Source organism: Podospora pseudopauciseta (genome assembly GCF_035222475.1).
Source record: "Podospora pseudopauciseta strain CBS 411.78 chromosome 5 map unlocalized CBS411.78m_5.2, whole genome shotgun sequence".
In the NCBI taxonomy this organism is placed as follows: Eukaryota; Fungi; Ascomycota; class Sordariomycetes; order Sordariales; family Podosporaceae; genus Podospora; species Podospora pseudopauciseta.
In genome coordinates this window covers 1,366,718-1,387,503 of record NW_026946666.1, presented here as the reverse complement: position 1 = coordinate 1,387,503, position 20,786 = coordinate 1,366,718, and the positions used below count along the sequence as shown (strand labels likewise).

General features: G+C 51.4%; 6 protein-coding genes across 6 annotated transcripts; 5 read left to right on the top strand and 1 right to left on the bottom strand.

Annotated features, from left to right (window-relative positions):
* Window positions 1–174: 174 nt before the first annotated feature.
* QC763_0083450 (uncharacterized protein) lies at window positions 175–1,175 on the top strand (the record flags this gene model as incomplete). The annotated part of the gene is made up of 2 exons (XM_062906155.1): window positions 175–398; window positions 467–1,175. 2 exons carry the CDS (start codon window positions 175–177, stop codon window positions 1,173–1,175), a joined length of 933 nt encoding a protein of 310 aa, XP_062764160.1.
* Window positions 1,176–3,307: 2,132 nt separating this feature from the next.
* Window positions 3,308–3,909, top strand: QC763_503435 (uncharacterized protein; the record flags this gene model as incomplete). Its single annotated transcript, XM_062912933.1, is given in 2 exon segments — window positions 3,308–3,557; window positions 3,575–3,909. 2 exon segments carry the CDS (start codon window positions 3,308–3,310, stop codon window positions 3,907–3,909), a joined length of 585 nt encoding a protein of 194 aa, XP_062764159.1.
* Window positions 3,910–4,871: 962 nt separating this feature from the next.
* QC763_503420 (uncharacterized protein) lies at window positions 4,872–5,981 on the top strand (the record flags this gene model as incomplete). Its single annotated transcript, XM_062912932.1, has 1 exon — window positions 4,872–5,981. The coding sequence occupies one exon, from the start codon at window positions 4,872–4,874 to the stop codon at window positions 5,979–5,981; it is 1,110 nt and encodes a 369-aa protein (XP_062764158.1).
* Window positions 5,982–6,263: 282 nt separating this feature from the next.
* On the top strand, window positions 6,264–14,703 carry POL2 (DNA polymerase epsilon catalytic subunit). The gene is made up of 3 exons (XM_062912930.1): window positions 6,264–8,251; window positions 8,306–8,451; window positions 8,501–14,703. The coding sequence occupies exons 1-3, from the start codon at window positions 7,632–7,634 to the stop codon at window positions 14,494–14,496; spliced, it is 6,762 nt and encodes a 2,253-aa protein (XP_062764156.1). The 5' UTR covers window positions 6,264–7,631; the 3' UTR covers window positions 14,497–14,703.
* QC763_503410 (uncharacterized protein) lies at window positions 6,467–6,970 on the bottom strand (the record flags this gene model as incomplete). Its single annotated transcript, XM_062912931.1, has 1 exon — window positions 6,467–6,970. One exon carries the CDS (start codon window positions 6,968–6,970, stop codon window positions 6,467–6,469), a length of 504 nt encoding a protein of 167 aa, XP_062764157.1.
* Window positions 14,704–15,541: 838 nt separating the features above from the next.
* Window positions 15,542–16,263, top strand: QC763_503395 (uncharacterized protein; the record flags this gene model as incomplete). The annotated part of the gene is made up of 2 exons (XM_062912929.1): window positions 15,542–16,032; window positions 16,125–16,263. The coding sequence occupies 2 exons, from the start codon at window positions 15,542–15,544 to the stop codon at window positions 16,261–16,263; spliced, it is 630 nt and encodes a 209-aa protein (XP_062764155.1).
* Between the last annotated feature and the right edge of the window lie 4,523 nt (window positions 16,264–20,786).

Here is a 20,786-nt window from a genome sequence, read left to right as displayed (position 1 = left end):
GCTGCTCGAGGGTGAGAGAGAGGTCGTCAACCATATCATGATCAACTCTCCCACTAGACACTGTAAGGTGAAGCGTAACGCAGTGAACCATGGTGACTTGCCCCTTCTCACCTTTTATCTTGACCATTTAATCACACGACAGACAAAAGCCCAACATTGAGCGGAGCCTACCCGATGCGCGCTTCATGGGCCACCCTATTAGGGCTCCTCGCCGGGAACCTCGGCGGTGTCCTATCCCAGAGTCCCGGGGACCCTCCAGCATGGCAAACGGGCGTCCTCACCGACGATGGCAGCTGTGGCCCTAACTCATTAGAGGACTACGTTTGCACGCCTACCTGGGGAGCCTGCTGTGGTGCCGATGGACGCTGCGGATTTAAAGACGCCTGTGGAGATGGCTGGTGAGTACTTCCGTTCCCTCCGTTCCAATGCCCATCTGCTTACAAGACACACCAAAAACAGCCAGCAGGGCTACGGCAACTGCAATATCCCTTGGACTGGCGTCCCTTCCCCCGACGGCTCTTGTGGCTATCCCAACTTGTACAACTGCACCAACTCAGGCTTTGGTTCCTGCTGCTCATCTACCAACTGGTGCGGAGACTCGCCTGGACACTGCGGTGCCGGCTGCCAATCTCTTTTCGGCATCTGCACCGAGTCCAACGTCAGTACTGACGGCTCGTGTGGCCCTGCAAACGGTGACAAGACTTGTGCTGGGTCCGGCTTTGGCGACTGCTGCTCGTCAGGAGGCTGGTGCGGCAACACCACTGATCACTGCGCGGCCGGTTGCCAGTCTGGCTTTGGCACTTGTGATGCTGGGACAGGAAATATTTCCACCGATGGTCAATGCGGTGCCAATGGCAAGACCTGCGCTGGTTCTGGCTTTGGAGACTGCTGCTCGGCAGGAGGATGGTGTGGCGGTGCCAGTGATCACTGTGGTGCAGGTTGTCAGTCTGGTTTTGGCACATGCACCGGCGGGAGCGGTTCCATCTCGACTGACGGGGAGTGTGGGACAAGGAATGGCAAAACTTGTACGGGCTCTGGCTTTGGAAACTGCTGCTCTCAGAATGGCTTCTGTGGTAGCACGACGGATCACTGTAGCGCTGGTTGTCAGAGCGGGTTCGGGACCTGCAGCGGTGGAAGTGGTTCCATCTCGACCGATGGTACATGCGGCTATGTGAACAAGAAGACGTGCATAGGCTCAGGATTTGGTAATTGCTGCTCGTCCAGCGGCAACTGCGGTACCACTACTGCGCACTGCGGTGCCGGCTGCCAAAGCAGCTACGGGACATGCAACAGCGGTAGTGGCACTATTTCCACCGACGGCAAGTGCGGATCCAACGGGAAGACTTGCACAGGCTCAGGATTTGGAAACTGCTGTTCGTCGTCTGGTAACTGCGGTGGAACAGTGGACCACTGTGCCGTGGGCTGCCAGCCCAGCTTTGGCACTTGCTTAAGTGGAAGCGGGAGCATTTCGACTGATGGAAAATGCGGCTCCAATGGAAAGACGTGTGTGGGATCGGCGTTTGGGAACTGTTGTTCAGCAACTGGGAATTGTGGCGGAACTGCTAATCACTGCGGTCAAGGATGGTAAGCTACCTTACATTTCAGGTTCTTGTTCTCTTGATATGCTGTGTGCCTGACTGACAATGGCAATAGCCAGAAGAGCTTCTCGAGTGCCTGTCTTACCAGCAACATTCCCTCTGTCGATGGCAGCTGTGGGCCAAGTAAGGGCGGGTGGACATGCAACGGTGGCGACTTCAACAATCAATGCTGCAGCGCTGGTGGCTTCTGCGGGACAACGAGTGCGCACTGCGACACTGGGTGTCAGAGGGGATACGGTCGATGCAGCTGAAGAGATTGTTTCTTTGGTGAGTCTATAACGTAGCTTAGATATCACAATGCAAACATTAGTCTTTCTTGCAACCACCGAACTCCGAACACTTCCCTCTGCCAGAAGAGTATGTAAACATCCCTTGCTATGCACAGAGATCATAGATCCTCGAGGCTCAGCTATGCATGAGTCTTAAACGAAAGCAGAGCAAAGAGAATTACTATCCACGGCAAGGTCATAATAGGAGAGAAAAGACATTTACCATCCACTGGGAAGGACGCAATGTGGCCTGCCTTTGTTCAATACTTTTGTCATCAGAGTTTGGTCAGGGGGTAGCAGTGCAGTGTGGCTGGTGTGGCGGATGGTCTAACAGCACGATGAGAACTAGACCGCGATAATGGCCATCATAGGGTGCGGTAGCTTCTGCACTGTCATATCTATATGGGCATATATTCTAGACTCTTACTTATCGAGTGTTTCTATCTGAGCTAATGCTTTCTGTTAATGCCCGTCAAGTACCTTGATGGCCGGTATTCCTTGCTGCCGTCCTGTTTTTTCACCTTCCCACTGCCCTAGAGTACTTCTCCCTAAGCTCTCCTGCCTTGTGCCCTCTGCCCTTCCCGGATATTCTTCTACGACCTGATTTCTCCGAGTGTTGTGTTGCTCCTTCTTCGCGAGTGGAAAGATCGGCCAACCAGCTAACGTAGATACCTTGGTGACTAACTGTGTGAGTCCCTTATCTATTCACCCTGCTACGATGATAGGGAACAATAGGTAAACAATGGGGATTGATTCCGACCATTGGCTGGCCCCGCATTCTGCTACCCAGGTATAAATTACCCTCTTCTGATCCCCTCTTCTTCCTCTGCTCCATTTTCTCCTCCTTGCGCCTCTCTTTTCACCTGTTGGAGCTTTCGTTCGTGCCCACTTGAGCATCTGTTTTCGCCGGCCCGCGCTTCTGTTATCGCCTCCTCGCGACTCCATTTTGCCAGCCCGCCTGCTCACGAATAACAATGGTGAAGTCAAAGGAAAAAACCCAGCATCGCAAGAAGACGGCCGTGGGTTCGGTTGATGTAAGTCCCCTATCAAACACATTTGCCGTCAATGGTTCCCTACCCTGGCTTGCCTCCATACACACTCGTTTTCACTGTGAAATGCCGCTGCAATGCCAACACTGTCAATTATCATGCTCGACTTTCCCAGCGTTTCGTTTCACGTAATGACGGACTCAGGCTGCTTCTTCAACCTCTAACGCTGCTCCCGTTCTCGACCCCGCCGCTATCCAGCCTGATGCTGTGATCACGCGTACTCAGATTATGCAGGCAAGTATCTCGACCATCGACACTGAGCAGTTCCTTCCAGTGTCTAACAGTGATGCAGGAGTTGCGCGATGAAGAGATCAATGCAATTGAAGTCGACCTCGGCAGTTGCGACGACGTAGAGCATTGGCTGTGTTCAGTGTCAGTTGGCTCCAAGAACATGGCGCCCACAGAACCCGTCAAGAATCTTGACAAAACTTTGGGCTCTACCGTCGACAGTATCGCCGACCTTGCCCTCGATCCTCACAGCACAGAGAAGACGACTCCTTTTCCCCTTGGAACCGGTGTGAAGATTGCCGATGAACGTGTTGATGACACACAGGCCGAAATTGACCAGCTCTGCCAGAATATCACCAACATGCAAGCCAACATGTACCCGATCCTGCAGGAACAAGCGCGTTTGATCAAAGATCAAGGATGATCAAAGATCAAGGAGACACGATCGAGGCCCTCAAAAAGCACAACAACCTGCCGGCCACGGGTGCCACTGCTCTGTCGACCGACGCTGCTACGTTGGGTGCCCTTACTCGAGCAGTTCAGGCCCTTCATGATCGAGTCCCTGCCATTGAGCTCACGGTCAACAAGGCTGTGCTTTTCGGTGATCAGCAAGGGCAATCTGACATCTCGGTAGCCGCAAACTCGATAAAGATGCAAGACAGGGAGCGCGAAAATTTCAACAAGTGTTTGGATGAAACCCTCCGTGATTGCGCACGGGACCATGGCGCTATCAAGCGCTCCCTGGATGGCTTCCTCGCGGTGTAGAAAGCCGCGCAAGCCACGTAAGGGGCTGAGATGGTGAAGTTGAAGAATGACTCAATCGCCTGGGTAGAGGGTGGTGTAGATTGTGATGGTGTAAGTACCAGTCTGTTGCATTAAGAGCTGGGACTACAACTCCCAATGCTGAGATCACAACCCCTTCCAAGCGAGGATTCCAAAGCGTTGAGGTTGGGATGGTGTTTCTCCAAGCTAGGAGAAAGCTGAGACTACATTATACCAACGCCCCTTGTATGCTAAACAGATGCTCACCCGCCTCCGAGACTTGAGGATTTAGAATTCCTGCGTCTGGTTTGAAATTTATGGAGTTCTCTTTGGCGATGTGGTTGCAAACAAGGCTACGGGCAAGACGTGGTTGGCATCGATGGTATCAACGTCAGGTTGGGCAAAAGGTTGGGTTTGTACTCGGTCCTGGTTGTCAAACACTAAAAGTTAATAGACACCAAAAGATTCTGTGAAACATATCCCACGTGTACCGCAATAGCAATCGGGTATGTGACGTATCGTTTGACAGGACCGGAGTCTCTGGGTCGATTGTGATCAGTTGAAGTTGCAAAAGGTGGGGCTCGATGTGCTCATGCGACTGCCAAAAGTGGGGCGGTGAACCCCTGCACAAGCCACTGGTGCCCTGCATTCAGACTCCGACTCCCTTCTTCAGCGATTCAACCACCGGGCGGCCAACAATAGCATAGCGCATCGGCAAGCCATCCATTGTCAAGACCACCTGCACTCAACTGCCACGTTTTTGGAACCTACTACCGTACAGCCAGCTGTTTATATCTCCTTCCCCCCTCCCAGGTCTCCTCACCCAACTCCCACAGCTGCTATATCGTCGGCAAGATCATCGAGTCCCAAAAGCACTACCGCACCTCATCTGCAGCCCTATAAGGCTCGGTGGATTCATCAAGCAGCAATTGACCGCCAGCGCCGCCGCCTCCCGAAACGTTCGAATGTTCACACCAACGACTGAAATGGCAGCGCCATCACCCTTCTCAACGCCAAAGCGAAAGCGCGAGCAGATACTAGGACGTCAAATCCCCGACTTCCCCTCTCCAGCACATCAACAACAACAGTTCACCTTCAGCCCCGACTCCTCCCAAACGGACGATGGCAGCACAAGCCCCCGAAGCTGCGTCGCACACAGGTTCCGGGGCCTCGCCCTGGGGCCCACGCCGAGTGGGGGTGGGGTCGTCCCCAACAACAGTAGTGGAGACAGCACCGGCAGTGTCAGAAACTCTTTTGGATCCCCCCCAGATTTTGGCAGCGCGATGGATACCTCCTCGTCATCAGAGATGGACATGGACAATTCGGAGAGGGGATCCCGCAAACGGGCGAGGACTCGGGAGGTGGTGATGGGGGATGATAATGTGACAGCGGATGCGGTTACCCGGGACAGTCTGCAGGATGCAGAACAACAACACCAAGATATCGCCGATAAGCAGCGGCAGTCGTCACTAAAATCGCTCCGTTTCGCGATTGATACTGGGGTGGTGGAACAGTCGGAGACGGTCGCCAACACGCACACTACCGCGCCTCGAGCAATTACTCTACCTTCGAGGACAAAGCCTGCTGCGAAAAAGTCCCGCAGTCGAAAGACTACTCCCCAGCCGCAGGCACAGCTTCCGTTGCCGGCTATGACACTTACGAACCTCCCGATTTTGGCTCCGAAACCACCAGCGGCTGAGGCGACGGCGGCTGCTCCGAAGCCACCGACAACGGTTATTACGGATCCCTTAAGGGCATCGCTGACATGGCACGACGACGAGATTACGATTTATGACCCTGATGACAGCGATGATGATGGGACGGGGATAAATGGGATTGGGTTTAAGCCTACGGCTGCGGTGGCCTATGCGAGGACGGTGAAGAGGAAGCAGCAGCTGGCTGAGTACAGGAAAAGAGAGGAACGAGAGGCTAGGTCGTGGAGGAGCCAGAGGAGGAGGCGAGGGGAGAGTCCGGCTGTTAGCCTCAGTGGGAGTAGCTCGGATGTGAAGAAGAAGGTGGAGAGGAGGAGGGTGAGGTTTTTGGACGGGGGCGCTGAGGTTAAGGTGACGGTTTAGGGTTTGGGGGCTGGGGATTATTTCCAGGATGGAGACGGGGCTTTTCAACGGTACATTGGGGGAACTGGCGTTTGGTTTCTGGCTTGGGCTTTTTGCAGGGTTCTGGCAGCTTGTTCTAGCAATGATGGATTATGGAGTTCCTGGTTCTTTTTGTGAGCGGCAGGCTAGCCAACAATTTCTTTTTTATCATGGGTTTACTGAAGTAATGATAACGGCCGCATGAATGACTGTCTTTTTTTTTTTTTTTTTTTTTTTTTTATTTTATTTCCTTTTGTTCTCAGTGGTGTGATTTGGGTGGATTTGAAGGAGGAGCTTGAACATGGTGAATAGCGCAGCGTTGAATTGTTTTAACATGACAATGGAAATATACCCATCATGAATGATATCTTATATTTGGTACCCAAAAGCTCCCCCTCGTGCTGGTGCTCCCACTGGTATATGTACAACCTATCTTACACCTCACTAACCTACACTTTGTGACGTCCCTACCAAACCCTCCACCAACTCTTCCCCTTTTGCTCCTCCAATAACCTCTTCTCCTCTTCCGCCTTCCTCCTCCTATCCTCCTCCTCCTTCGCTCTCATCTCAGCCTGTTTTTGCCCGTATACCTCTACCACTCTGGCCACTTTGGCCTTCTCCTGCCTTCGCTTAGCCTGGCAGTACTCGTACTGGAGGATGGCGGTCAGGGCGCCTGTGCCGACGGCCCAGTTGGCGGCGCGGGGGATAGGGAGACCGAGGATCGAGCGGAGGATGCCGACTGCGGAGCCGAGGCCTATGCCTGTTAGGAGGCCGGTACGGGCGCAGGGGGTTTGGTGGACGGTGAGGAAGGAGGAGGGGGTGATGGTTGATAGGGCTGCTGTGAAGGAGAGGTCTTCTTCTTGGGGATTTTGTTTTTGGGACGGTGATGAGGGCGTGATTGTTGTCGGTTTTTGGAGCCACGGGAGGTCAGATTCAGGGTTGTTGGAGGAGTCGTTTGGTGGGGTGGTCATCTTGGGTGGGAGATGTTGAGTTCGGTGGAGGGGTCGTGCTGGAGCAAACTTGGGAATGTTAACAGTCGATATGGGAAGTATGTGGGTGCAATTGAGGCATACCTGGGTTTGAGCTGGCCGGTTGCTTACTTTGCCTTGGTCTTGAGCTTCGGCTTGTGATGCAGAGCTCAAGTCTTGCATCTGTCCACTGCCGTTTCGATGGTGTGGTCTGTGCTTTTACTTGTCTGCCAAAACGTGGGGAAGATGTCTACAGAGGGTTAGGGTTTCTGGTGTCCCCGTTGCACCCCTGCGTTAAGTGCCCCACCAAGTCGCGTCGCGATTGGAAGCGCGCTTCAGAACGCGTCTTTGTTTAATGGGTTTTTGCCAACACAGTCGAGGCAGTGGTCCACAGCGAACACCACCACCAATTGGCACCTTTCCCAAATAATCCACGGACTCAGGAGCTATGTCTTTCGTTCTTTGACATTTCTATCAGTTCAATGCCGCCTTTTTCATGACTGAGTGTCGTTTTCTTTTGCTCGGCACTTCCACTATCGTATAGCGTATAGCGCACAGCGGCATCCAGCATAGAAAGCCAACACGGCCAGCGCCATTGAGTCTACAGAGTACCCCGGGTCGACATTAATTGACCCCGTCCACGGGATAGTTACATACCTTCACCATGCCGAATACCTCCCTCCGCCAGCCCCGGGGCGGCTACCGACGAGGCGGCAAACAAGCGTACCATGGGCCCAAGACAAAAACCTTTGCGGCCTCGTCCAGCACCCGCGGCGAGGCCACCTCGATGGATGAGAAGTGGGAGAGAACCGCACTGGCACACCAGATCGACGAGAATATGGGTTTTGCGCGCTATGACGCCGGACGGAAGCGCGAGGGCTGGTTGGTCAACGTACAAGCTACCTCTATCGACGACCCACGGATTCCCGGAGGTGGCGGCAGGGCAGCGCTTGACTGTTACTTCATCGAGGAGGACGGACAGACATTCAAGGCGACGTTGGACTTTGAGCCATACTTTTTGATAGCTTGCCGAAAGGGTCATGAAGGGGAGGTGGAGGAGTGGTGCAAGAGGGTTCCTGGGGGTGGAGTGGTCAAGTCGATCAAAAGGATTGAGAAGGAGGATTTGAGCATGCCGAATCACTTGCTGGGATACAGGAGGACGTTTCTCGAGATCAAGTTTCACAATGTGCAAGACTTGATGGCGGCAAGGAGGGATATTATGCCGATAGCGGAAAAGAATAAGAAGGGGATGGATGCTATGGACACATATGCTGAGGTTGCTACGTGAGTTTGACATTCAGGGGGTTTCTCTCCTGCTGGCTTACTAACATATGGCAGAACAAACGGCAACTTTGATCTTTTTGATGACGACTTACGAAGAGACGACCAACAACACAAGACATCATTTGCTGAGGCGAGCGATTTTATTGTTGATATCAGGGAATATGACGTCCCATACCACGTTAGAGTAATGATAGACTTGGGTACGTGCCTCTCGGTTCTTTACCCGCACTGTTGGCTAACTCCTGTCAGACATTCGGGTGGGTAATTGGTATTTTGTAGAGGCCAAAAACGGTGTGACGACGGTTATTCGAAATGAGGACCGCCTTGCCCCAGCAGATCCGGTCGTCATGGCCTACGATATCGAGACGTGCAAGGCGCCATTAAAGTTTCCCGATGCCGCGGTGGATCAGATCATGATGATATCCTACATGATCGACGGGCAAGGTTTCTTGATCACGAACCGAGAGGTTGTCTCCGAAGACATTGCGGATTTCGATTACACACCGAGACCAGAATACCCGGGGCCGTTTATGATCTTCAACGAGCCGGACGAGAAGTCAGTACTAGAACGGTTCTTTCTCCACATCAAGGAAGCTCGACCAACCGTTATCGCCACTTACAACGGTGATTTCTTCGATTGGCCCTTCGTGGAAGCCCGTGCTAGCATCAACGGGATTGACCTGTACCACGAAATTGGTTGGAAAAGGGACGGCGATGATCAGTTTAAGTGCAATTACAGCGTGCACATGGACTGCTTTCACTGGGTCAACCGTGACAGTTACCTGCCACAAGGTAGCAGAGGCTTGAAGGCAGTCACGGTGGCCAAGCTTGGATACGACCCAGACGAACTCGATCCCGAACTCATGACACCCTACGCCCAAGAAAGACCACAAACCCTAGCCGAGTACTCAGTCTCCGATGCCGTCGCCACCTACTATCTTTACATGAAATACGTCCACCCCTTCATTTTCTCTCTCTGTACGATTCTACCGCTTGGCCCAGACGACACGCTCAGAAAGGGTACAGGAACCCTGTGCGAGATGTTGTTGATGGTGCAGGCCTACCAAAAGGGTATCGTGCTTCCAAACAAGCACGTCCAGGCCAAGGAGTCATTTTGGGAAGGGCACTTGCTGGAATCAGAGACGTATGTTGGTGGACACGTCGAAAGTATCGAGGCTGGCGTGTTCAGGGCAGACATCCCCGTCACCTTTGCCGTTGACACAGGGGCAGTGGATGAGTTGTTGAGGGATCTGGATGCTGCCTTGAAGTTTAGTATCACGGTTGAAGAAAAGAAGTCCATGGACGATATCACCAACTACGACGAGGTGAAAGAGCAAATCGTTGCCAAGCTCATAAACCTCAAGGAGACGCCGAACCGCCTCGAGAACCCCCTGATCTACCATCTCGACGTCGCCTCCATGTATCCCAACATCATGACGACCAATCGGTTGCAGCCGGATTCCATGATCTCAGAGTCAGACTGCGCAGCCTGTGACTTCAACCGGCCTGGCAAAACATGCGACAGAAGGTTACCATGGGCGTGGAGAGGAGAGTATCTACCAGCGAAGCGTGACGAGTACAACATGATTCGGCATGCGTTGGAGAGCGAACGGTTTCCAGGGAAAAGGCCTAACATGCCGACAAGATCGTTTCGGGAACTACCCGCTGATGAACAGGCAAGTCTGATCAGAAAAAGACTGCAGCTCTACTCGCAAAAGGTCTATCACAAGATCCACGACTCCACCACGATTGTCCGAGAAGCCATCATCTGCCAGCGAGAGAACCCCTTCTATATCGACACGGTGCGCGATTTCCGTGATCGTCGTTACGACTACAAGGGAAAGGCCAAGGTGTGGAAAGGCAAGACGGATGCCCTCAGGAGCTCAGGGGCATCAGCGTCCGAGGTTGACCACGCCAAGAAGATGATCGTTCTGTTTGACTCGTTGCAGTTGGCGCACAAGGTCATTCTCAACTCCTTCTACGGATACGTCATGAGAAAGGGTTCCCGTTGGTACTCAATGGAAATGGCCGGCGTTACCTGTCTGACGGGCGCTACCATTATTCAGCTTGCCAGATCTCTGGTCGAGCGCCTCGGTCGCCCACTGGAGCTTGACACGGATGGTATCTGGTGTATGTTGCCGGCTACGTTCCCAGAGAACTTCACCTTCAAGCTCAAGAACGGCAAGAAAATGACCATTTCGTATCCATGTGTCATGTTGAACCACCTGGTCCACGACAAGTTCACCAACCACCAGTATCAGACTCTTGTTGACCCGAAGACGTTCAAGTACGAGACCCACAGCGACAACTCCATCTTCTTCGAAGTCGATGGTCCGTACAAGGCCATGGTTCTTCCAACATCGAAGGAAGAGGACAAGAACTTGAAGAAGCGTTACGCCGTGTTCAACGACGATGGCAGTCTTGCTGAGCTGAAGGGTTTCGAGGTCAAGCGAAGAGGTGAGCTGAAGCTCATCAAAATCTTCCAGCAGCAAATCTTCAAGTTCTTCCTGGACGGCACCACTCTGGCCGAGTGTTACACCGCTGTGGCCAAGGTTGCCAACAGATGGCTCGACGTCCTCGACAGTAAAGGAACAACACTTGCCGACGAGGAGCTGATGGAGCTCATTTCCGAGAACCGTAGCATGACCAAGACTCTGGAGGAATACGGCTCACAAAAGTCCACATCCATCACGACGGCCAAACGCTTGGCTGACTTCTTGGGTGAGGCGATGGTCAAAGACAAGGGCTTGAACTGCAAGTTTATCATCTGTGCCAGGCCCAAGGGGGCGCCTGTCACTGAACGTGCCGTGCCAGTTGCCATCTTCTCTGCCGAGGAAGAGACCAAGCGGATGTATCTGAAGAAGTGGCTCAAGGAAGAGCCAGCCGATACGGATCCTCGTGCCTTGCTTGACTGGGATTACTACCGTGAGCGTCTTGGCTCTGTTATTCAGAAGCTCATCACCATTCCGGCAGCACTGCAAAAGGTCCGCAACCCAGTACCGCGCATTCCCCATCCGGACTGGCTGCAGCGCCGCATCAATATCAAGGAAGACAAGATGAAGCAGAAGAAGCTTACCGATCTCTTTGGACCCACCACCAAGCGCCCTTTGAACGATATCACCAACCAGCTGGGAGATCTGGAGGACATTGGTGATCTACTCAAACCCAAGACAGTTACCTCGGCTATTGCTGCCTCCCAGAAAGTGCTGTTATCTCACAAGCGCAAGTCTCCTGAGCCAGAAGAGGATCCCTTTGCAGCCCTTCCCAAGAAGATGCCCGATCCAAGCGAGGACTACCCCGCGTTCTTGGAATACCAGAAACAGAAGTGGAAGCTTCAAAAGCAGGCCAGGGCACGGAGACGCCATCTGTTCGGTGAAAGGCGTGGGAATGCACAGAACAGTCTCCAGCAGACCTTCCGCAACCAGGCCGAGGTGACCTTCAGGAATACTTGGCAGGTTCTTCAGCTAAAGGCAACGGACATGCCAGGGATTGTTATCGCTTATGTACTCATCGACAACAAGATCCACACGGTCAAAATCAATGTCCAACGTCAGGTCTTCTTGAACTTGAAGAGCAAAGACCTGCCGGATATCGAGATTGACGGATGTCAGGTGGAACAGGTCAACCATACACTTCCCAATGGGCATTCTTCGGTGCACCTCTTTAAGCTCACTGTGCCAGAAGAGATCTACTTTGCCGAGGCGGAGAAGTTTTCACTGCTGTTTAACCACCCAAGTGTGGAAGGCGTGTATGAGAAGCAGATCCCACTCAACCTTCGGGCACTTCTCCAGTTGGGTAATCTCTGCACCATTGATACCAGCCAAGCTGGTGTTCTTGGCAAGGGTCTCGAGCAAGGGTTTGACCTTGATGGTCTCAAGAAACCAACCAAGCCAAGACCGTATCTGGAGGGCACCCGTATGTCTTATGTGTATCTGTCACACATCAGCGCCGGTGACCGGCAGATCTTCGGCTTGTTCTCGACGACCGGTGATCAAGCACATGTCATTATCCAGCAGAAGAGCAAGGACGGCGGTCAGGATTTGCCAAACATCTCCAAGCTTTACTCAGATTTGCTTGCTCGGCGGATCAGCGAAGAGGGTGAAGACTCTACCTGGCAAGAACGCTTCCAATACCAAGAGAAGCTGAGCGTCAAGATCACTCAGGTCACTACGCGCCGCAAAGCTTTCCTCGAGATTGGCGACATTGTCAAGAAGATGAAGAAGGAGGAGTCCGGTCCGACGATGATGGTTATCCAATCCTCGCAACGCAACCTGCTGGTGCACGATATCCCCATCTTGGGCGAGTTTCCTGTCATGCCACTCAAGTACGACACGGCCGATAGCTCGCTGCCGCCTCTTGGGTGGCAAACTGTGGTGGCACGCCGTCTGGTGAACCACTACCTTAGCCTTGGTTCGTGGATCACGCACTTGACTGCCCTGGCCAAGTACGGCGATGTGCCACTGTGCAACTTGGAGCGGGACGATCCCCGCTTCTTGATCGACGTTGCCTATGCCCGCCGACTGCAAGCCAACAGTGTTGTTTTGTGGTGGTCGCCTAGTCCGCGGCCTGACCATGCTGGGTATGAGAAGGATGACGTGGTTGGTCCGCTTGATCAGGTGCAGATGCCTTCGGTTAATACCCCTGGCACCTATGCTTCAGTTTGCATTGATATAGAGGTTCGCAATCTTGGTATCAATACCATCTTGACGTCGTCTCTTATCAACGAGCTTGAGGGCGCGGACAGTATCTCCTTCAACCCTGCTGGTGATGGCGGGGGTGGGGAAGAGTCGTTTCAGTCTGAGAATGCATTTGCGAACGCTGGTGTCCAAGTCCTTCGCGAGATGGTCAAGTCATGGTGGGCTGAGGCCTGCAAAGGGTCGACAATGGCTGATATTATGGTGCAGCATCTCATCCGCTGGGTTGAGTCCCCGGCATCTTGTCTCTATGACAGAGCTCTGCACTACTATGTCCAGATGATGAGCCGGAAAGCTCTTCTCCAGCTCATGGCTGACTTCCGCCGCGTGGGGTCGCACGTTGTGTACGCCAGTGCCAACCGCCTCTTGTTGCAAACCACCAAATCTGAGGTTGGCAATGCGTACGCCTACTCGCAGTACATCCTCAAGAGCATCAAAGCCAAACCCCTGTTCCACTTCATCGATCTTGAAATCAAGGAATACTGGGACTATCTGGTCTGGTACGACGAGTTCAACTACGGCGGTAAAGCCTGCCAAGAAGTTCTCGAAAAAGATGAGCAAGATCTCCAGATGATCATGCACTGGCAAATCGCGACGTTCCTCCCAGTCCGACTGCAGCCAGTCTTCCGAGATTGGGTAGTCGAGTTCATCGAGCTCATGCACGGCATCAAACGGCCCGCTAATGGATCAGATCCCACCGCCACCCCAAGAATGACCCAGCTCCCCTTCCGTGGTGACAGCACTCAACAAGCCGATGACAAGGTCCCCACAGGCGCTAACCAGATCATCCTGGGGAAGAATTTTGAGAAGCCGCTCAAGAAGGAAATTCTAGGGTTAATTCAGGCGCAAAAGAGGGAGATGCTTCACCCAGAGTTGGCCAATGACTACAGCTTTCCTGTTTTGCCTGGGTCTTACCTCACTCAGCTGCTTCCTTCTTCTGCGTCTACAGGGCCGGCGCATAAGAAGAGCGCGTCAGCAAAGCCAACGGCGAACCCAATCCTGGAACTGGTCAAGGCGCTCATGCAAGTGCTCTCTCTTGATAAGAACATCACTCTTGAAGCGAGATTGCTGAGGAAGGAGTTGTTGGCGCTTTTTGACGTGAGGGAGTTCTCCAAGGAGGGGCAGTTTCTGAATCCCTCGGAGTCGTTGAAGATAACCCAGTTGAGCTGTGAAAACTGCACCATGACGCGGGAGTTGGATTTGTGCAGGGATGAGGATTTGATGCCTTTGCCCGACGAGGAGCCACAGGCAAAGAGGTGGGCTTGTCAGTATTGCGAGGCGGAGTATGATAGGAATGCGATTGAGGAGAGGCTGGTGGGCGAGGTGGAGGGGATAGTGGTCGAGTGGACCTGTCAAGATTTGAAGTGTGGGAAGTGTGGAGCGGCGAGGGTGAATGAGTTTATGGAACATTGTACTTGCTCTGGGGAGTGGAGGGAGAGTGTGAAGAGGGAGGAAGTCATGAGGAGGTTGAAGGTTTATAAGAGGGTGGCGGGTTTTTATGGGTTGAGGATGTTGCAGGATGTGGTTGGGGAGATTTGGGAAGGGTTGTGATTGGGCAAGGGTGGGACCCGCTTTTAAATAGGGGGTTTGTTTGTTTACTTTTGTGGAGTTAAAGGGGGGTGGTCTTGGCTTTGATAAGGTAGTTAAATGACAAAAGCTCATCTTTGAAAAGCTGGGTGTCCCTTTTTCGATTCATTATTGGATTTTGATATGGGACTTGAACATTTCCGTAGTTCTGTTTCACAGATTTTATTATGGTCGTCCATCTTTGACTTGAATGCTGATCATGGCGTCAGTGTGACAGCCAGGTGGCCTGGACCCGGGCCATCCGAGACATTTAGACTTCCTTTCTTGTGTTGACTGCGGAGCACACCTTCCGGCCGGTTTCGGGCTGTCGTTGGTGGTGTGATGCATTAAAAAAAAGAAGCTCATCGGTTTTGCCAGTGCGGAGTGTCTCATTGGCATCGTGGGAGATCGGAATGGTGGTTTGTGGATGGCATTTGCTGAAACCTGTCATATGGCGTAGTTGTCTGTTGGACAGAACTTGCTAGAACTTCCAGAGGGCCAGTAGTCTTGTCATTTTACAAAGATTTCGGGGTCGTACAACCGGCTATCTTGTGTTTGCCTGTTCAGGGATGCTTTCATTGCGATTTAACGCTACGAGTCATCTTTCGGTCGCAATGAACCAAGTTTTGCCTTTTTACATCAAGCGCAAGATGATGTCAGATGGCTACCTGTTCTGAACCCTAATTTTACCATCAATGAGCCCGCCTTATAAAGTTACAGTGACAGACGGGTCGCGGTCCAGTCCAGTCCCACAAACTCATGTCTGTCACCCAACCCAGGCACCACGTGTACTCCCTCCGTCCTGACTGACAGAATGACAACCACTAACCAGATGGCCACACACCTTGCCACAGGCTGAGTCAGTCCTACTGTGATGGTTCTCAAAGTCGTCAGATATCGCCAGTCAAGAACGGGATGCCTCACTGGAAGTTGGGCATAAAAGTGTCTAGTCTGGGCTTCTTATTTCTTCCTTCTTGGCACACCAAAATCAATCCATCACAACAAGAACCTTCTTCCCAATCTGACCACAATGCTACCGCTTCTGTTCTTCCTTCTCCCCTCCTTCACCCTCTCCTCCCCCGCTGTCTTCCCCTCGGATGACAGTAACAACCCTTCCTCCTCAGCCAATAACAACAACAACAACAACCACAACAACCACAACAACCACAACAACCACAACAACCCCACCGATCTAACAGCCCCAACCCCAGAATATCCCCTCCCTTGGAGCCTCACTCACTCCTCCTCCTCCCCAGCAGAGCCAGACATCTGGACCGACGACCCCACCCTCGCCAACCCCTCCCCGCAATACCCCCTCCCCTTCGCCTCCACCTCCAACATCTCCTTCGCATCCCTAGCCTCGCAAGCCAGAATTAGGATCGGCTGCACAAACAACCCCGTCGACGCGTCCGAGTTAGAGAACAGTCTCACTTGCTTGAGCAACTGGTGCAGCACCGGGAACACGATCCCGCCCCGTGGGGGGGAGTTTTGTAATGTGGGAGGGAGTATGATGTATATCTGGTGAGTCTTTTCAAGTGGTTGTTGGGAATATGTGGATTGGGAGGGAGGCTGATGATGATGTGTAGTTCTTATGGAGGTGATAACCCTTGCAGTGCTAATGAGATGGTTACTGCTTGGGGGAGTATACAGAGGGATTGTGGGCCGGGCAGGGGGGGGTGGTGGTTTAGTAACGATTGGAAGAAGACTTATGGGATCGATTCGGCGGGGGCCAATGTTTGTGGGAATTTGTAGGGGTTGGGCTGTGTACCGAACTCGTGAATTTTGTTTTTTTTTTGTTTTGTTGTTTTGGGTTGAGGTTTTGGTTGTGTGGGAATCTGGGTAGGTAGTCGGTGGGTTATTTGGTGGTGACGGTGGTCGTTGGAGACTTTCTTTTTTCGTCTTTTGTTTACAACATTCTGTGTTTTCATTGCTGGATAAATTTAAGTTACTATTCGCCCACAAGTCTTGGTTTACATGGAAGAAATTACTTTGCAGGCAATAAGTTTTCATTGAAGAAACACGAGATCCCTACTCAAGAAACGAATGAGACTGACAGTGGTCAGCATGACTGAAGAAAAGAAAAAGTGACAAAACAAAAAGCAATGAGCCCAGTCCTGGGTTCGAACCAGGATCTCGAGTGCAGACAGGTCCCATATACATGAGTGCCGTGACCACTAGCGAAGACGGAAAAGGGTCTACAGAAACTGGCAACTCTGCTACGCGTCGCTCCCTACCAGTCGGCCACTGGAGCTCCTTGTTGAATATTAGACACAAAAGCTTGGTATACATCGGACGGTAGAGAGTTGGCTGCTGCTGGGTAAGGATCGATGTAGCCGAGGATAGCCGACGAGGTTCGTGATGTCAACAAGCGCAGCCGTGCGTCACGTGTAGCCTGGAGCAGAGTTTTCACGTTAAGAATTAAGTCCCACTCACACTGGGCAGATGGGTTGATTTCACTCTTGCTGTCTGTCTGTTGCTTTTGCGAGGACCTCAATGGCCACATCACCAAGAGACTTGTTCGGAAATGAGCTTTTTTTGAATAGCATCCAGGCTGGTAGAGACATGCATGGTGATGCTGACTGTAACAATGGCGACCAAAATAGGGGTAATCAATAACTCCACTTCATTATCTATAAACAGCAGAGAGATGTCTGGGTTGTCGGACATATCTCACATATGTCTGAACTCGATGGTCCCAGCCAATCAGCAAAGGAGATCTGGCAAAATGGAAGATAGGCGAAGAGTAAAGGGTTGTCTGTGGTCTCCCACCCGGCTGCTATGTACCCAGGCAATGTCAAGCTACACTCAAAACCAGCAGGCTATATTCTGACGAAATTCTTCAATCCTGGTGGTAAACAAAAGAAAGTGCCCTCTTGAGGGTATTAAAAAAACACCACCCTCGTTCGGGGCTTTGCAAGCCTTCCGTCATTAAGCTTAGTTATTTGTTTTGGTGCAGTGGGCAGGGCCACTGCTGAAGCATTTTATCTTGCGTGCCCAGGGTTTCCTGGTGTTTTTGATTTTCTAACTTCATTATTATTATTATAAACAAAAGGAAAAGGATAAGCAAAAGGACAGGCAAACGGATAGCTTTGAATAAATGCAAAGATAATGGGGCTTCCAGTCTGGCACTCCCAAATTTAACAAAATCACAACACCATAAACTCACGACCTCCCCAACCAACGATACCAACAATAACTTCGTCAAAAAACACAAAGCCCACTAACAGTTAAAGAAGCAAAAGACAAGGGGTGGCCCAGCCCGGATTTGCACCGGGACCTTCCGCGGCAGCGGAACTATGGGGAGCAAGTGAAGGGGTCCAAGACAACTATCAATTTTGTTTTGTTTTTGTGGTTTTTGACAGCAATGTGATACGAAGCAATGCTGCTAGCAGACTCAACCAAGCAATGCATATGCAGAGCCCCGCTGCCGCGACTATTCTGATTATACTACTGAGACCACCTTGTCGAAATTCAGGCTCGTGCGCGGACGCTATATCTCCCGGTGATGGGAAAGAGCAATTTCCCGCTACCTCTTCAAGAAAAAGCTGCCAAATGAGTATCCGAAGATATCCTCCATCTATATGTCGGAATCAGGTGTCGAGCTAAGAGTTGAGTCGGAGGAGTGGCTAACATCGCCAGTCACTTGAATAGCTCCTGCATCACAAACGAATAGTTCTTTGAGTGCCTGAAGGTGATGCCAGTCGGTTTGTATGCCGGGATCCAAGAAAAGACAATTTGCTTCCATCAGGATCTCCTTCGACAATTAAGCAAACTCCGAAGATCGTTATCTTGCGGCTTCCAACAAAGCTTAATACTTGATAGCTGTGCTTGTGTTATGGCCGTACATGAATTCAAGGTCTGATCCCCTTCGTCGGCTGCGTCTAAATCGTTCAGCTTATAGTCAAGGGAGTTGTGGCTATTTTGCAAGTACTCCCGACCCACGGCCTTGGCAAAATGTGTCCCGATCTGCACCCTAACATACTTGATAGGAAAGAGAAGGCCCATTAGGGAATCGAGTGGTGAGAGGGGAAAAGTTCTGGGAAGGTATTAACGATTGAGTGACGGTGCTGGGCCGGCATGATTATTTTGTTGCCTGGCAGGCTAGACGGCTGGGTCCAGACTTAGGGTGCCTGTTTCATGCTAAGGGTTGTGAAACCAATGTTATACAAAGACAGAGTTTGTTATGGTGCTGCTGGAGAAAGTGAAGATGGGCACAGGGGATTGGGATAGAGGAAGGAGGGGGATGTTTGTTTTGTTACCTATTTGGAGGTGGAACTTGAGCCAATTTAGATTGGCGATACGAACTCCGAATAAACCCATAGTTTTGGAGCCAGGGCTAAGCTGCGAATAAGCTCGTTGTTTTGGTTGACGATACGAGAAAAGGGCCTAGCTGTGAGTGTTTTGTTGGGAACTATACCTGAAGAGAGTGCCACAACATTAGTATCTCCTGCTCTTTAGACCTCATATTGGATAATGGTCATTCTTGGCGGTCCCAACATAACAATTACAGGTACTTTTCAGGGTACTTGGAGCTGTTCAAAATATGTTTGGGGAGCCTTGCTGCAGGGACCAGGGGTCACGCGATGTTCACCTTGCAGTTTCCAATGGTCACTTTTGCGGTTACAAATACCACCGTGTTGCCCATAGGTAAAAGAGACGGGTTCCAGTATTTATGTTTCTCCTTGACTCTCGAGAAGCGGTTCACTGCGCCCATAGTCAAGCCTCAGGGGTTGCCAAGGCTAGTCGTAAACAGATGTACCTGACGGTAAGGTAGACGAGCTCTAATAAAGCCTGTAACTTCACGCTGTCCTTTCAGAAGATGCCTGACGTAGACTGACTGTTGATACGCTATGATGTTTTGAAGGCTGGTCGGGGGTTTCAGAGATGGGTTGTAAGCCGCAGGATACCTGGCATCTGCTAACACGACGTCTTCTTATATCTCCCAAACCCTCTAGACTTCTCCTATAAAGCGTGCAAAATATCCACCGGAATTGTCCGAACTTCCTCGTATCTCTTTCTCGTATCCCATTTAACTTTACCGCCTCCCACGTGAATCGGAAAATAAACCTTAATCAGGATATTATTCTATAACTGTATCTCCTCTGTTTGGGTATTGTTGTCCCCTATGGTTCCATGCTTGCATCCTCTACAGCCAACAGGCCATCCAGAAGTCTATCGGGCACAGTCCAACATCTTGCTAGCGTTCCTTCCGTGATCGTGACCATGTCGAGGACCCACTTCTCAATGCTCAGCAGAAGCCTATTCGCCGACCGGTTTCGCGATTGTTTTCGGAGCAGCCAGTATCAGGTGACCGTTAGACAGAGAAGAGATTCCCTGGTGGTGTAGCGGTTAGCACGGCAGTTTCTGCGGGCTTTTCTTTCTCCCTGTCTATCCCTTGCTGGTAGGTTGGTGGTCGGTGAGCTTAAGTGGGCTCTATACCAGCACCCAAAGATTCTGAAGGCACAGGTTCGAATCCTGTACAGCTCTTCCGTTGGTCCTCTTTTTGCCATTCCTAACCAATTCTTGGTGTTTCGTCATCTGTTGCTGCTGGTATTTGACTTGACATCGTTGGAACCTCATCCCCTTCATCATCATTAGTAGAGCAAGATCGCGACAGGACCACGGCCGACCGGGTAGACGTCGTGAGTTTAAGTCACGTCTCGTGCCAACTTGATTCTTTTTGTCCCACTCTACCCCTTTGCTTGTTCGTTTCCACACCAGGTGCACCTCTGAAGTTTCCTTCCGACGAATACTTCCACTCTTATCCCTTTCTGTCTTTGTGGTCCATTAGTGTGTTTGTGTCGAATATTGCTGCGACCTCTTCAAGTGCCTTATTCAACTAGAGTTTGAGAATTTCTGTAACCTTGAATCCATTTCCAATACTGAAACGGGCCACATGATTAGTGGCTCTAGCTCTGTGCCTTGTCCCAATTTACATTGTCGTTTCCCTTTGACGCCATCACCACCACATGCCGCCGCCGTCAGCTTAATTCTCCAGTGGCTGCGTTGCCATAAAGCACAGCAGCAAACAGCCAAACACAACAACAAACATCCAAGCACAGCAAAGCTACAGTGACAAGCCCAAACCTCAGCCTTACAAGACCAGCAAAATAACATAAAAAACAACAAAGCAACTTCAAAAAGCAAAAGCTCAACAAAATCCAACCAAATCAATTATTACAGGACATTACTTCCACCCTAAGGCCCCAACGTCTACAACCCAATGTTCCTTCTTTTCCCAGTGTTCTTCACCCCAATCTCTCCTGAACCTCACC

What these genes read in the sequence shown, in the direction of transcription:
- POL2 (XM_062912930.1), top strand. Translation starts at nt 7,632, where the DNA reads ATGCCGAATACCTCCCTCCGCCAGCCCCGGGGCGGCTACCGACGAGGC. An exon ending in ACATATGCTGAGGTTGCTAC is followed by an intron (nt 8,252 to 8,305) that starts GTGAGTTTGACA and finishes AACATATGGCAG; the next exon opens with AACAAACGGCAACTTTGATC. An exon ending in TAGAGTAATGATAGACTTGG is followed by an intron (nt 8,452 to 8,500) that starts GTACGTGCCTCT and finishes AACTCCTGTCAG; the next exon opens with ACATTCGGGTGGGTAATTGG.